Raw genomic sequence first — 17546 nt, 5'->3', positions numbered from 1 at the left:
CCTGGGGCCTGAGATAGTCATGCTTGAGAATAAAATATTCTTGAAAAGATGAAGTTCCTCTTTCCTGGTATTGTCCACTCTTTAGTTGAGAAGGTAGAAACATTCAAATTACATATATGTGGTCATGGTACCTTAAGCAGCATTCATGAACTTTTAGGTCTCCCTTTAGTTATCAAAGTATAATGACCTAGATTTTCAAAACAATCAGGTGTTTGGATTCTAGAGGAACACATTTCTCCATCTTCAATAATCCTTTGATATTTAGGAGGAACAAAGAATTTTGCTTTAAGCAGTTTTCTTCCAAAAACAGGGGTAAGAATGTGAGGATTTAATAAAAAATAAAAACTGTATTTACATTACTTATTGTTACTGTTATTGAAGTATCTACCACTGCTTTGCAATTAGAAGAAAATGGATCAGGCATTTCTATCAGCTCAAGCTCTTTGTGGTTTCATTATAGGTTGGCTTTGCCCCAAGAGCTCTATCCCTGTCTTTATTAAAAAGAAGAAAATAAGGTTTAGGAAAGATGAGCCTCAAGTTTTCCTAAAAGATATAGAGAAGTGAGTATTAATTCATTGGACAAAGAGCTACTTCTCTAATACAACTTTTATATCCTGGAAAGAACAAAACATGCTCTACTTGGATTAACAGTACTCACTGTTTCCGAACAGGAGGGAAAAGTTGGTTATATAGGTAAACGTTTTTTTCCCCAAGATGTGTACTGTGACACTCTGAAGGATGAGGCATTAATTCTAGTAAATATGGTATTCATTGTTCTATTACTTCTTTTTTTTTTTAATTTATTTATTTATTTATTTATTTATTTATTTATGATAGTCACAGAGAGAGAGAGAGAGAGGCAGAGACACAGGCAGAGGAAGAAGCAGGCTCCATGCACCGGGAGCCCGATGTGGGATTCGATCCCGGGTCTCCAGGATCACGCCCTGGGCCAAAGGCAGGCGCCAAACCGCTGCGCCACCCAGGGATCCCCTATTACTTCTTTTATATGTAATTGAGCAATATTAGGTTTACTGCAAATATGTACTATTAACACCAGTGAGATTACTTATGTTGGTATAAAAAATAAGTTAATATTTTCCTAAGAGATCTAGTCTTAAACAAAATGTTTTCTATTATATTTTAATAGCATATAGCCTTTCAGAAATTCTCCCTGACATTTCTGTTGTGACACAGAATAGACTGTTTTCAGTAATGATATGGAACACTGCATATCCATAAGCATTACTTTACATTGGTCATTCTACATCTGGAAAGTTATAATACCATAATACTTAAAAAATAAGAAGTGATATATTAAGCTTAGTATAACTTGTGATAGACAAACCAAGGTGGAATTTTAGGTTTGAGAAACATACTCTGACTGCCCTTTGGTATTCAAAATGAGAAGCTGGATTGGAACATAACCAGCTGGTGGCTTCTGGGGTGGCCATTTCATAACCTGAGACACAGACACCGAAAGGGAGGCTAGCTTTAACTTGATGCCTGAAAAGATTAGTACAGAAAATTTAGGTCTTTACTTCGATGATGACCATTATTATGTCTACAGCATATATTTGGTCTCTACGTGTACCTATACCACAAATTTTAAACAAGGTAAGTCAGTGCTCATCAGGTCCTCACTATAAATCAGAGAATGATGTAGGCCTTTACTGTATTAATTTACTTAACCTTAAATGAATGTGGTTAGGCATTTTTACATTTTAATAAAACTCCTACCTTAGATGCATTTTAATGTCTATTTTTTAAAATAGTAGTTTTCCAAATACAGAGGTAATGAAAGTCTCTTTTCAAATATACTAAGCAAAAAATGAGTTAATAATTTTGGATGATATGCAGTTGTGGTAAAAATCATGGAAGTGGTACTAAAATACTAAAGCTGGAAATGATGGTTCAATGGAATAAATTGCAGGTCCTGGAGAAGATTACTTTTAAAATTTTACAAATGATTGTCACAACCTAATACATCCTGGAAGTGGTGTTGTTTGTAATTAGTATAACTAGTATATAAAAAAAAAACATGATACAGCTTTAAGATATTTGGTTTTCCTTTCCTTTTTTGTTTCCTCCCTCCCTCCCTGCAGTCCCTCGCTCTCTCCTTTCCCCATCCCTCCCCCCTCTCCCTGTCTCCCTGCCTTCCTGCCTTTTCTCCTGCCTGCCTCTCATCCCTCCTTTTTTCCTTCTTTCTCCTTCTTACATATTTTTCTCTTGTTCTTTTCTTCCTTTCTGAGAGTTCAGATTTGGTATTATTCCATGAGAGACTCAATCAAGGTTAAGAATTTCAGGAGATGTAGTTCTTTTCTTAGATAATTTATGGTCCCATTTTTACTTAATCTCCTGCATTAACTGTATTAAGGAGGTTTACTCATAACAACACATCTACAGATCACATGGCCACACGATAGTTATAGTAATTGCACAATTATCTAAATTGGTCTTTCAGTAACTGAATTAGTTGCTGTATCATTATTTATCTAAAAGGAGATTCTAAGAAATATTTAATCATAAAACTTTTTTCATATTTAGATAGATGAATAAAGAACATTAAAAATAAAAACTTTGAGGGGATCCCTGGGTGGCGCAGCGGTTTGGCGCCTGCCTTTGGCCCAGGGCGCGATCCTGGAGACCCGGGATCAAATCCCACATCGGGCTCCCAGTGCATGGAGCCTGCTTCTCCCTCTGCCTGTGTCTCTGCCTCTCTCTCTCTCTCTCTCTCTGTGACTATCATAAATAAATTAAAAATTAAAAATTAAAAAAAATAAAAACTTTGAAAAGCAAAAATAGCAGCCCCTTCACTGGAGAACATTTCAAATAGTTTCTCTGTATGTCACTGATGAAACTTTAAAATATACATCAACAGTGTGAAGGGAATAGCAATACTAAGCTCTTTGGTGAGAATTGTAAAGAGAGTCTCCAGGCATTCTTCCTAACAGAATAAGCTACCTATTCTTTATGCATGGCCTGTTTTTTTCTCTCTACCTTTTGAAGTAAGAAGTTTCTTTCTCTTAACAGGATGCATTTGTCAATATCAGCCAGCCTTCCTCTGCAAACACTGCATCAGCCCACATATTTATTCTCTACAATCAACTCAACAATATCTTTGTCTAGCATGCCTCACAGGAAGCCCTGTGTGATCTGCCCAGGACTCCTGAATGTAATCATAACTGCTTCTATACACAGAAAGTCTGTAGGAGAGAGAAGTAATTTTTTCAGGGTACAATCAATGTAGAGAGCTAATATGAAACATTTAGGACCTCAAACTGCTTTAAAATCAATGGTGGTAGGGTTTGGGTTTTTTGCGTTTTTTTCTTTATCAATATCATCAAAATAATTGCCTCTACTTTTTATCATGAAGACCAAGGCAAGACAAAATGATCCTCCCAGGAATACTGGGAAATTCTGTTTTTCTTTTATATTCAATAAATGTAGTCTTTGATTTTATTCTCATGCACAACTCATGGTCAGGCACTGTCAAGAACATCAAAAAATCAATTCAGAGTCAACTTAGGTAAGCAAATATGGTAGGGGAATTCTCAAAATCCTTCTCAGGCCACAGGTGTCTGGTTAGCCCCAGATTCATTTCTGAAACCTGAAATTTAGTAGTTTCTCTTTGGAATTTGGAGTCCTTTATGTACGTTAGAAAACCTGACAAAGTTATGTACATTTTATAAATCTCACACACTTGGAAGAGCTATTCCCATTTATGCTGTGTATTCTCTCTAATTATTTTCATTTCTATAATGGTGAGCAATGAAAGCATCAGACATAGGTGACTGTCTTCCCAGAATCATCTGCAGGAAAGACAAGCTTAAACAGCACAGAGAAAAGCTTCTCTGTGCAGAGGCAAAGAATGTAGGCTGAAATGAGGAAAGTTGGATTAAAATCTGCTTTCAACATTATGGTGGCTTTGCAAAATCATCTCTCAAGATAGAGTAGTGGAAATACTGTGCTACCTTCCAGCCAAGGAGGTGACTATGTGTGCATGTCTGGTACAACAGAAGGAAAATCTTAAAGCAAATTAAAATGCTACAGGGGAAGATAATGGAAAAGAGTCAGGACCACAGTGGAAATAATACTTCTTTTGTTTCATTTTTTGACTTTGGAAATATGTAAATATTTTATATGATTATGAAATTGAACTAAATCAAATTTTAAAAATCCAAACCAAAAACAAAAGGTTTCTTTAGTGGTGGCTTAATCGTACAATAAGACACTAAAGTTTAAAATGTAACTTTAAAAACAGTGATTCTACTCTATATCCCTAATGGGATATGCCCTAAAGGCAAAATCACTACAAAGAAATCTTAACTTTTTATGGTAATTCCATCATTAGTAACAATAATGTTGGTATTTTTATTTAAAAACATGTATATACATATACATGTATATGTACACATATATATACAACAATAAACTAAATACATAATCATGTTAATATATTAGGAGTCAGTATTGTTAATGAAGATGAAAGAAACAAATATAAAATTAAAGAGGTTGAATAAAAGCCCTATAATTTTAAAATTGAATTAGGAATATCAATATGAACTTGTAATGTTTTTCCTCTACTTCTAGGACACACAATGTACAAGTTGATGTATCAGAAGACCAGGGAACTGTCAATGACTACTGAGTTCATGCTGAAAGAACTCGGGAGCCAACTTAAAAGGGCTGCCAGTGGCCAAAGACAAGACAAAGTAAGGATTGAAAGTGACGACAGTCACAGTGGATTGGAATAGGCATACCTGTTACAACCCATCATTTCATAAGGATACACACAAAAAAACACAACAAAACGCCAAGTCTCAGTGGTCACATTTGGGAGATTCTAGGGAAACAACTAGCTATTTTGAAAACTGCTCAATAAAGGGAAACAATCAAGCATTTATCTGCCTTCACTCCAACAATTTTACTTCAGATTATCAAATAGTTGATGAAGGAAAGTTCATGCTTAGAAGGAATGTTAGAATATCACATTTTGCAAATTCTAAACAGGTTTAGGCAAAGACTACCACTGGCTGCTAAAATTGTCATGGGCTGAACTGTAGCCCTCTAAATTCATCGGTTGAAGTCCTAACATCCAATACCTCAGAGTGTGACCTTATTGGGAGGTAGAGTCTTTATGGATGTAATCAATTTAAAGTGAGATCATTAGGGTAGGCCCAATCCAATATGACCAGTGTCCTTTTAAAAAGAGGACACAGAGATACACATAGAAAGAAGGAATACAGGGAGAAGCCAGTCATGCCAAGGAATGAGGCCCAGAACAGACCCTTCCTTCATATCCCTCAGAAGAAACCAATTTTGCTGACTCCAGAACTGTGAGACTACAAATTTCTCTTCACAGCCATTTTGTGGCACTTTGTTACACAGTCTTAGCAAACTAATACAATTACATAAAAATTAACAGAATTATTGTAATGGCTAGATCAAGTTGTCAGTGCCTAAATCTGCTCAACAATCTTCACATCACAAAGACATGCAGGCATTTTGTGTCTCCTGACAGAAGTGTGCAATATGACTTATGAAGCAGTCTTGTCAAAGCAAAACAAAATAACTAATCTAAATCTGATCAAGCCTCAAATAGAGGGCATAGAGAAACACATTTACAACAAGGGGATGTAATCACAAAAAAACCTATGTTTTTTAATTTTTCAAATAATTTACAAGGAGGGAAATAAAGGAACAGTGAACATTTAGTGGAAAAAGATTTCAGATATTTTATCAGTCAAATGTAATGTGTATCTGTTTGACCTTGACAAGTATAAATTATGAGGCAAGAAAAATTACTTTAGATTCTCTTAGTATTAGTATATACTAATATATTAGTATACAGCATAATATTAGTACATAATTCATAGTGTTGTGGTAAAGATAAAATATGACAATAGAGGTAGAGCACTTAGCATAGTATAGTCTCAATTATTTATAAAGTTGGATATTCGTTAGCACATTTCACTACTTGGATATTAGTATAGCACTCATGCATAGCATAGTTTCAATTATTTATTTACTTTGGTATTAGCTAAATTCTTTGATATAATTGCTATCAATGTTAAATGGCGTGAAGTGTATTACTTATTCTGTATTGCTTACAAAACGTACACACAAGCCCACATAAACACTCAACATACTTACAAGATCCAATATGACCCAGTATTGAGCCAGAGAATTTTCACTATTCATTCCACTCCCCATTCTCACATAGCTCCTCAAAACCACCTGGCCCCAAGCTCACCTTTGCTAGAAGATGCAGGAAAGAAGCACCGTGAATCTTTTTTTTTTTTTTAAAGATTTTATTTATTTATTCATGATAGTCACACACACACAGAGAGAGAGAGAGAGAGAGAGAGAGAGAGGCAGAGACATAGGCAGAGGGAGAAGCAGGCTCCACGCAGGGAGCCCGACGTGGGATTTGATCCCGGGTCTCCAGGATCGCGCCCTGGGCCAAAGGCAGGCGCTAAACCGCTGCGCCACCCAGGGATCCCAAGCACCGTGAATCTTAGAAAGAAAAGCCAAGGCAAGGGTTAGGAGGGGAAGGCAAAAGAAGGGCAGCTTTAAGAAGGTTAAGTATTCCACTAAATACATTCCCAGAATTCAGTCATTCCATGCCTGCCATTTTCAGGAAAGATAAACACTGTCTTTCAGCATCCATGGGGTCAGGCCTTGGAGAGAATCAGTGTTTGCAGCCAGCTGGATCATGTTTGGACAAGAGGCAGAACACATCTGGTCATTAATAGTGATAATCGCTCTTTGGTTAAGAGCCATCATTTAGATATAGGAAATGTTGCAGCTGACAATGATTGTGAGTCAGGTGACTGCATCCTACAAATTTTCATTTCAATTTTTCAAAATTTATTTGGTTTGAGAGAGGGGATCAAAGGTTAAGGAAATAGAGTTCATATTTTCAGCAGCTGAACAATCTTGTTGCTATCACAGGAAAATAACCCCAAGACACAGAAAGATATGACATCAAAGGTGTGTTACAAATCTCATGGGCCTACATGAGATTAAAGCTAAGTAAGATATCAAATCAGAATGAGTTTTCATCTGCCTAAAAAGACTGTGAAAGTCCTCATGGAGAAAGTGAAATTTCAGAGAAGCTTTTAAGAAAAAGGAGTAAGATGGGAAACAGTGGTGGAATGAGGAAAAGAGGGTTTGGGGATAATAGTGAAGTGAGAGCATTTCAGCACGGCTCTAGGTTGTCAGATAAAACAGGATGCCCACAGTTAAATTTGAATCTCAAGTAATATCAAATAGGTTTTTTGGTATATATATGATCTATTTGAGTCATATATTTAGGTCATACATGAGTTTGAAATGCCTTGAATGTGCTTAGAGAAATAAGTAGGTTGCTTTATAAAAGTTTAGGCTTCATAGAGGAAGGAAATGGGCAATGATGTAGGAAAGTTGTTTTGGTCACATATAAAAAGTCTTAGATTACACACAGAAGAATGAAAACGTGATTCTATGGGGACTGTGAAGACACTTTTTTTTTTTTTTCGTGTAGGAGTGACATGCACTGTAGGAAGAGTAAGATGGCAGTTGATGAGAACAAGAAAAATTGAGGTAGGAAATTGGCCAGGAAGTGACAGATAGTAAGGATGTTAATTTAGATGATGGAATGGGTTGTAAATGCACATAGCTGAGATACAGCAGAGCAGACACAATAAATTGGATCTCAGAACAAAAGAGATGTAGAGTCAAAACTGCCTACAAGTTCATTCTTATTGACTTGGAAGATGACGATTTTGGTTATTAGCAGCTGTATAATGAGGAGAACTTGGTTTTAGAAAAAGAAAACAGGTAATATGAAATAGGGGTCATGTCAGGAGGATCTGGCTGGGTGGGCATCCAGATACAGATGCTCAGGAAGCAATTACAAATATTTTTATGAACTCAGTAATTTGGGTTTTAGATATTTAAGCTGTCACATCAGTGAGTTGATCAAACCTCAAAGAATCCCTTTAGTTCACAATTAGAGGCAAGAGAGGAACCAGTGAGGAAATAGCAAAAAAGACCAGAGGAACAGCAATAATGAAAAAACTGTGCCAAGTTGTGGAAATCCTGGCATCAAGGTCAGTCACTACTCTTAAATCATTCAGAGAAGTCAAGAGGATAGATTGAGAACCAGCAATGGTGCTGGTTATTTTGGACAAAGTTGTTTCAGGAAAGTAGCATGAGTGGAGCAATGGTTTTGGAGACGGAGGAGTAAATGGTGAAGGAGTAGAGGAAACCAAAAATATGAGATATGAGAGGACTGGAAGGAGCCAGTGGAGAGGGAAGTCTGAAGATTTGCTAAAAGAAGAGAGCAAAGTCTGAGAAGAGTGTGCAGTAATAAAATGAAATGCATATGTGGAAAGACCAACCTTCGAAAGAGGAGGAAATCATCCCCAGAGTTAAACAGAAGGGAGGAAAGACAGAAATTTAAGGATTTGATGCATGACACTGACAACATCCCATGACAACAATTCAGCTGTTTAGTCTCCATCTTTGAGGAAGAAAAGAAATGACATCATGTGCTTTGAAAGGAGGAGGGTGGAGCAGTCATGGGATATGGACATAAGTTCTGGTCTCCTGCCACTTCTCACCACATCACAGATATCTTTCATATAGATCTGTAGCAAAATAGAAGAAGTAATAGTGATGGTGGGGCTGCTCCTTGGTGTAATGCATTTTGTCACAGAAGAGGTAGCCTTAGAGCAAAAAGCATAGGGAATGGAGCCTCTTCTATTTGCTGAATGCCTGTTGCACAGCAACCTGGCTCCTCCAAAAGCACTAGACTCCCATCAGACATCACTCTATTATTTTTAAGTGTTAACACAACTGTGTATCATTCCTCATGTGTAAAATCTGATTTGGCATAGTTCACAGAAATAAAAAACAACCAATTCTATTCTTGTGGCTTCATATACATTACATTTTAGCATCTCATAATGAGTTTGAATATAGGAGAATTTTATTTAGTTTAATGAATGGTCTTATGATTATGGAATAATTGGAATATTGGTTTTTAAAGGGACTTTAGGTACATTCAGAAAATCCCATTAACCCATCAATGTTAAAAAAAGATCCCATTAGTGTACAGTCTCATTTCATAATGACTATTAGCTAGACTTATGGAAAGAGATAAGGCAAGAATTTCATTCTTCTGAATACCCATATTTAAAATAAGTACAGCTATTAATATACCAATACATATGTTATATGATAAGGATTTTCTAGTACATGTGCTTAGGAAGTAATATATGGCAGTTATTCTTGAGAAGTCCATTATGAAGAAAAAATACAGGTTGTCCTTTCTAAGGCTAGGATATCTATATCAAAAGAATTAAAATAAACAAGCCTGAATATATAGAATCATAGAAGCAATGGAAGTTAGATTTGGAAGGGAATTTAGGGAGAATTTTATGTAATCTCTTCCCTATAAGACTGAGGAATCTGAAGCCCAGAGGAAGCAATAGCTTATTGAAGAGCACAATCTAGTTCAGCCACAATCTTCTGACCACGGTCACTAGTGAGTCCCCCTCTGTCACAATGACAAATTTCTGTCATGCTTCTGTGGAATTATTTCCAGGGCCAGAAGAGTGAATATATGGCATATACTGTGCACTCAGTGAATTTTTTTTAATTATTTATTTTGAGAGAGAGAGCGAGCAGACACATGTGAGAGAAGAAGGGGCAGTGGGGGAAGGAGATGGAGGGGAAAGAATTTCAAGCAGATTCCCTGCTTAGCGTATAGCCTGAGGGGCAGCTTCTCAAGACCCTGAGTTCGTCACCTGAGCCAAAACCAATCAACTGAGCCATGCAGGTGCCTCTGAATGTTTGTTTGTTTGTTTGTTTGTTTGTTTGTTTGTTTGTTTGGAAAACTGTATCTCTGTTCTTGTTACTGATGCCCATGGGAGTTAGAGAATCACCCTCCATGTGCAGCTTCTCTAGCACCTAATAAATCTATACAAGGCACAACGACTTCAGAAAAATACAACTTAGAATTTACTGTGTATTAACATATTATTTTGTAAGAATTTCCTAATAATGAATCAGGGGTTATTCAGTCATTACTGCAGGTGATAGAACCAAGATTAGTAAATTTATATGACTTGTTCAAGGTCAAACAACCAGAAATGTTGGAGTTGGGGGGAGGGAAGAAGACGACAAGGGAGGAGAAATATCAAGATGATGTGAAACTCTTATGGAGAATGCTGGTGCCAAAAAGAGATCAGAATCCACATAATAAAGGAAGGGTCTATGTTTTCCTTGAGGAGAGCTATTTGTGGGCACCAAGCCTAGGTTGGCTGCAAAGAAGAGAAAGCAATGTCATACAATTTGGAAGGAGGTGTTGACTTCTATGTGTGTTTGAAGGGTGATGGCGTAGGAAAAGCACACATATGGAAATCAAGATACCTGGAGTTTAGTCCCAATTCTGCTGTTACTTTATTGTGCCCCTAGAAAAGACCCTTCCTGTGTTGTGCTTCAGTTTTATCAGTTTTCAATGAGATGTGTTCAACTTCATGGTTCTCAAATATTTTTCTTCCTGTTTATCAATTTCCATTGGTGGAGACTACCAATAATTTGAGAAATGCCTGAAGTGAGATTCTTTCTTGCCAATCTTGCCAATAAAAAACCTGGTTGCCTTTTTTTTTTTAACAAAAACAACTGTTTATACATTCTTTGCTAATCATATATAGTTATTATACATGTAATTGATTATCTTACTAAGTTGGATTATGGAGTTTTTCTCAGAATTTTTTTTTTAAGATTTTATTTATTTATTCACGAGAGACACACACACACACACAGAGGCAGAGACATAGGCAGAGGGGAAAGCAGGCTCCATACAGGAAGCCTGATGTGGGACTCGATCCTGGATCTCCAGGATCACACCCAGGGCTGCAGGCGGCGCTAAACCGCTGTGCCACTGGGCCTGCCCTTCTCCCAGAATATTTTAGAAGAATAATTTGTCCCTTTACACCTTGGTTATATCTGACAAAAGTTTCATTGACACAAAAAATGACAACTGTTTTCCAGTGTATGCATCATCATCAATGATCACCACTGATCTTGGATTAGATTTTGTCAGTAGTAGCTATCAACACACTCAAGGGAATTGTTGGTTTATTTTACCTTTTTTTTTTTTTTTTAGAGACTTTTAGGTCAGAGGTTTTAATCTAGAATTGAAAGCTCTTGGGGCACTGAAAAAGTGGAGAAATTACAAATATTATTTTGCAACTGATGCTGTTTTACTATGCAAATGAAGTCCAAATCTATCAACTAAATAATCAACCATTGGGTTAAGTTCAGAAGTTTTAGTGCAAAACTAAGTGCAGAAAAAAAGTGCAGTTTTTTTTCACTTGCATATTGTTTTTGGGTATTGATGAATGTACAGAAGTTGCTTGTAGCATTTTATCTCTTGTCTAGAGTTTTAGCGTGGTGTTGATGTGTGAAGAATTTTAGGGAGCTTATGAAGACTCTAAAACAATAGGAAACTCATATATGAGTTTGTGAATATAGCTCTTGTCGCTTCTCAAAGGGATCACAAAAGGTGACAACAAAGAATAAAGAACCACCACTCTACAATATCCCACAGTAACATGCCACAATTCAGGCATTTCTTTAGTAAAATGGGAAGCTGATTTGAATTCTAGCCCTAAAATTTTTAAATCCTTAACCAAATGAGAGTTAATAATAGACCACTATAAGTGTATGATACCTTTTTTTATACTTGAATCATAAAAAGTCAAATAAAATAAAAGCCACTATGGTGTAAAACATTTTGATATAAATTAAAAGTAACCTAAGTAAATAAAGGTACATCATATTCATGAATTAGAATATTAGATAATTTTAAGATATTAATTCTCCTCAAACTGATCTACAGAGTTAATGCAATCCCAATTATAATTCCAGCAGATTTTTTTGGGTAGAAATCAGTAAGTTGGTTCTAGAAGTTACAGGAAGCACAATGTCTAGAATATTCATCCATAGAAATCTTAAATAATAAGTACAAAGTGGGAGGATTTACACTATTTCATGATTTACTGTATAGCTATTGTAATTAAAATAGTGTGATACTGCTTATGGAGAGACAGATGGAACAATGAAATAGAATAGAGCCTAGAAGTAGACTCTCGCTTATCCAGTCAAAGGCACCAACATAATCTGGTGGGAAAAGAAAAATCTTTTCAGTAAATTATATAACTGGATGTTCATAGGGGAAAAAATTGAACCTCAAGCCTTACCTTACATGAAACAAAAATTAATTCAATACGGATCGTATGCCTAAATACACATACTAAAAGAGGGATTTAAGGGAATGAAAACACTATGAATCTTCTCAAAGTTACCACAAAATATTTCCTACTTCTTCAAAATATTGTTTCCTAATTCTCTTTCATAATTAAGTAGCTATACCCAATACTTAGAACACATTTCACTTCCATCTGCGTGGCTCTGAGATAATCAAGCAATCAGCTAAAAAAAGATTTAATTTCTACAATAAGTTAGATATAAAATCTGGCAAACATACATTTTCCTATTACTACGTTTATTATTGGAAGTTCAGGGCAAATCATTCACTTACCTTTGATAAACGAAGTTGCCTAGAATTAGCTCAAATGATTCCAAAAGAGATTTTCTGGTCTGCAACATAATTTTGTTACATAGATGAAACTGTCTATACATTCCCCTACTTGGTTCTCTTCCTTCTGCCCATTTCCAAAAATAAAACATAACAATAATAATAACTACCACAGTAACAGTGAACCATGCAACACAAAGTCATTTACCGGAGTCCATAGAGAACTGTTCCATCAGGATGAAGTCGGATCATTCGATTTTTCACTGTAACTCCATGCACAAATGATTTCTTGTCATTCAGAAAGTAGGTGTCTGGCACCCAGAGTTGGTCAGCTACCCTGTTGTCTAATGTGAGGTTTAGCGGGATTCCAGAATAAGAAAGCCTTTTGTCTTTCCAAGACTGCTGGAAATACATGGTGAGTGTATAATCCTGTGAAATAAATGAAAAAAAAATGATTATCATCATCATCATCATGATCATCATCATCATCATCATCGAAGACCTTTTGTTATGAAAGTGATAGTAGGTGGTATTGTGTATTCCCAGAGATCCACCGTCCTGCTGATCCTGAAGAAGTTACACCTGAATACACAGAAATATGCACCTCTGTGTATAGGGCAGCCAGTAGGTTAGAAGAACTGGAGCAATAATTGAATGCATGCACAAGCATTCACTCCAATGTAGGGCAAATCCATTTAACTGAATTTTAAGGTTTGAAGTTAAGGTAGTGATCATGGGTGAGGCCATAAAGGAAAGTTATGCTGAGACACCCATGTTCATCCATGTTCATCCAGGTACAAAAACCTGCCTTTGAATATTATATTTACGGTATATTTATGGTACTATTATGGTACTATTATTGTGTGTGCAATAATAATAACTAAAAATTGGTGTGCTGAAAAGGAGAGGGTGTTTTCCAAACTGCAAATGCCTTTTGAATAAATACTGCCGTTTGCATTATAAAGGTCATCAATCACCATTATCTGGATCTTTCTAGCAAATTACAACTTGTCTACTGGTACTAAAAAGTAGTTTATAAAACACGTTTAAATGGAGATATTTATTTGGCCTGAGAACTGAAATCTGTGATAGAACTGCTCAACTATTTCTCTCTTATCTGATTCCTGCTTTGCTTTAGGAATTGGTTTGAGTTCAGAGCTGGGTTTGTGCTTGAGTTTGTTTCCTCACCTCTTGTAAGAGGTAATACTGAGGACATCCCTTTTTACTTTTTTTTTCTGCCGAGATTTTCCCTGGCAGTGAGAGACAGGAAGATTCGGGCTCAATAAATAGATCAAGCTATTAGAGAGGAGCCATGATGATTATGAGAGTTTTAGTTATCTATTTTTAAAGAACCCTATTATAGAAAGTGTAATTGTTCATTAAAAAATGGTAGCAGGGGATCCCTGGGTAGCTCAGCAGTTTGGTGCCTGCCTTTGGCCCAGGGCGCGATCCTGGAGTCCCGGGATCGAGTCCCGCATCGGGCTCCCGTCATGGAGCCTGCTTCTCCCTCCTCCTGTGTCTCTGCCTCTCTCTCTCTCTCTCTGTCTATCATAAATAAATAAATCTTTAAAAAAAATGGTAGCAGTAGGGGCACCTGGGTTGCTAACTGGTTGAGCATCTGCCTTTGGCTGAGGTCGTGATCCTGAGGTCCTGAGATGGAGTCCAACATCGGGTTCCCTGTGGGGAGCTTTCTTCTCCTCTGCCTATGTTTCTACCTCTCTCTCTGTGTCTCTCATGAAAAAATAATAAAAAAATAAAATAAAATAAATAAAATAAAATAAAAATAAAATAATGGTAGCAGTAAAATCATAAAGTCTTTAAGATGTGAGTCCCAGTGTAATAAAAACAGAAAGTTCATTTTTGCTTTTAAAGGATATTTATCTGTCAGTAGTGACCGTGAATGCTTTAGCAACAGTTAAGAAAACACTGCATAACTCCTGCACAAGGTCTGTGAACTGCCTATGTTGTATATACCACTAATTGAGAAACACTGACTCACATCATGCCTTACATCTGGGCAAACCATAGTTTATTTAGAACACTTTATGGATCTATGTTATATGCATTTCTGAAAAATCCCCAAATATAAGACAATATTTGTTCTGGATAATGAATTCCAGGGTCCTTTAACCATTATACTCAAGAACATTTACACTGTTTACTCAGAAGCCATCATGCAATAATTCAAAGCCATTCTTTCTCGTTCATTAGCTCTTCACTATTAATCACTCAATATCCCTTAAAGGTCTAAAAGCTCCTTCCACTTTACCTTCATTTAACAAGAAGAAAATCCACAGGGTTACATACAATTCCCTTCTCAATTGCTACTATTCTTATTTGCATTCTCTTCAATTTCTTAACACCTTTTTGGAAGAAAAATGAATTGGACAGATTCTGGGCCAGAGATTTCAAAGTACCTTGACTCTAAGATCTACCACATATAGAACTATGTAACCACAAATAACTAACTTAACCCTCCGTATTGTAAATGCCTCATTTTTAAATAAAAATAATAGCACTTTCTGGCTAATTGTGAACATTACTTGGGAAAATTATGGAGAAGCCTCTTTAGAAACTGTAACATGCTAAACAAATATATTATCTTCAAAATTGTTGCTATTTAAAGATTAGTATCATACCTCCAAATTACTTTGAGTGTATATATTCATTTTCATAAGCATTTCTATTTTTAAAGAGATGTTTACAAAAAAAAATTTGTAGGCAGAAGGACTCCACTGACCATGAAAATAAGCAATTGTCTGTGATAAATTGCAAGTCTTGGTGTTCAGTTCTTGTTTGTAATTCAGCCAAAGTAGGAAAATTAATAACTAGTCAAAGACATGTTAATGTAAACTTTGCCATGGTGATCAGCACAGTCAGCAATGGAACACATTGTTTCAGTACTCATGCCCAATAGTCATTAGCTTCCAGATCTTCACACGTGGGACAAAGAATTTCCTCACAGTGAGACCATGGGCAAAATGCTTATTCCATCTTTTCCTCAATAAAGTTTTAATGTGTAATGGCGAAAAAACATATTCTTGTAAAGTATACAGGGTTATAAAGGCAAAATAATACTCATGATAAACGCTATGATTAAAATACGAGTTTGTGGTAAGTCAACGATGGAGAGTAGAAAGGAGAAAATAGTGTAACATGAGTAATCTCTGCATAGATCTAAGTAAGTGTGTGTGCATGAGTGCATGTATGTGCACGTGTGTAGACCTTTTCCCTTCTTTTTCTGGAAATGGTTTTGTTTCCTATAGAGAAAGAACTATATACATGCAGTGAGATCTTTGCTCTGCACAACTCCCACTCTGTTTTCACTAAATATTGACTAAAAATCACATCACGGTTCTAAATTAAAGCAGTAATTTACCCTATTTGCAAGAAGAAGTAATTCAGTGAAGAAATATTTCTGCTTGTATGTTTTGGAACTGGGTGATTTGGCACAAGTACCCTTCAGAACTTTTCTACTGAATTTCTAGCGTTACTATCCTAATCTATGACCCGATTCCATGACAAATGGAAATATGGGCAGATGAGATTGGTAACCTTAATGAAAACTTTTTGAAGATAATGATAATCGTGATGATAATGAGGAACATTATGGAAAGACCTAAAATACAGCCATATCTCCTTTTTTGTACTATTTGTACTTTAGTGTATGCCTAACAAGAATCTCCTTCTCAGAAAGGGGAACCCTCCTGCACTGTTGGTGGGAATGTGACCTGGTATAGCCACTCTGGAAAACTGTGTGGAGGTTCCTCAGAGTTAAAAATAGAGCTGCCCTACGACTCAACAATTGCACTGCTGGGGATTTACCCCAAAGATACAGATGCAATGAAACGCCGGGACACCTGCATCCCGATGTTTCTAGCAGCAATGTCCACAATAGCCAAAGTGTGGAAGGAGTCTCGGTGTCCATCAAAAGATGATGGATAAAGAAGATGTGGTCTATGTATACAATGGAATATTCCTCAGCCATTAGAAACGACAAATACCCACCATTTGCTTTGACGTGGATGGAACTGGAGGGTATTATGCTGAGTGAAATAAGTCAATCGGAGAAGGACAAACATTATATGGTCTCATTCATTTGAGGAATATAAAAAATACTGAAAGGGAATAAAGGGGAAAGGAGAAAAAATGAGTGGGAAATATCAGAAAGGAAGACAACACAAGAGACTCCTCTCTGGGAAACGAACTAGGAAAGGGAGGTGGGCAGGGGGTAGGGGTGACTGGGTGATGGGCACTGAGGGGGGCACTTGACGGGATGAGCACTGGGTGTTATTCTATATGTTGGCAAATTGAACACCAGTAAAAAATAAATTTATTTAAAAAAAAAAGAATCTCCTTCTCCTGGGAATGCTCTGTGCTCTAGTTTTCATAGCTTTTCATATCTATTATCACATTTTGTTCTCAAAACCTTGTGAGATAGGCAAATTCTCTGTGAGAGAATTTATTATTTACATATTTGAGAAACTACTGTACTTTAAATAAATTATTCTATCTGCATTTTAATAGAAATATTATCAGTGGCATCTGACTATAACGGTCTATGATTCGTTTTGGTGTATTACATGTTTAGATGGAAAAGAAAGGCTTAAATTGCTGTATGTTGTTCTCTCATACAACAGATTTTCTATTAATTCTTCATTAGTCCAAAGCGCAAGCACTTAAGAAGGATAGAAAATTTTCAGAAAGAAATTAGAGGTAGCAATACTTTGACCAAAAACACTAAAATCATTTTGATTCCAAGTGTATTGACAATTGTTCAACTAGCTTTCTCAAGTAGGCAAGCTACTCTGAGAAGAAGAGCGACGTATTTAGAAACCATGGGCTGTAGGGGATTCTCTGACACTGAAGCAAATTAATAGGATTAACGGGTGTGAGTTGGATAATGAAATTGGTCAGGCTAATTCAGGCATGCGAGAATTTGATTCATTGAGGA

The 17546-nt window shown here is 36.4% G+C and overlaps 1 protein-coding gene and 1 long non-coding RNA gene across 5 annotated transcripts in view; both read right to left on the bottom strand.

The window, feature by feature from the left end:
• Positions 1-17546, bottom strand: part of GABRB1 (gamma-aminobutyric acid type A receptor subunit beta1) — a 358276-nt gene that overhangs the window by 221217 nt on the left and 119513 nt on the right. For all 4 annotated transcript variants that reach the window (XM_038556012.1, XM_038556011.1, XM_038556014.1 and 1 more), the window contains one exon: positions 12801-13021. In XM_038556012.1, the coding sequence (XP_038411940.1) occupies positions 12801-13021 (221 nt within the window). The remainder of the gene's footprint in view (positions 1-12800; positions 13022-17546) is intronic.
• Positions 11104-12794, bottom strand: LOC119874453. The gene is made up of 2 exons (XR_005369005.1): positions 12596-12794; positions 11104-12174 (listed from the first exon to the last, which is right to left on the bottom strand). It is a non-coding gene; the product is annotated as an uncharacterized LOC119874453 (long non-coding RNA).

This window comes from Canis lupus, chromosome 13 (assembly GCF_011100685.1).
Source record: "Canis lupus familiaris isolate Mischka breed German Shepherd chromosome 13, alternate assembly UU_Cfam_GSD_1.0, whole genome shotgun sequence".
Taxonomy (NCBI): Eukaryota; Metazoa; Chordata; class Mammalia; order Carnivora; family Canidae; genus Canis; species Canis lupus.
Note: the sequence above shows the minus strand (reverse complement) of the source record. Positions and strands in the feature narration are given on the sequence as shown.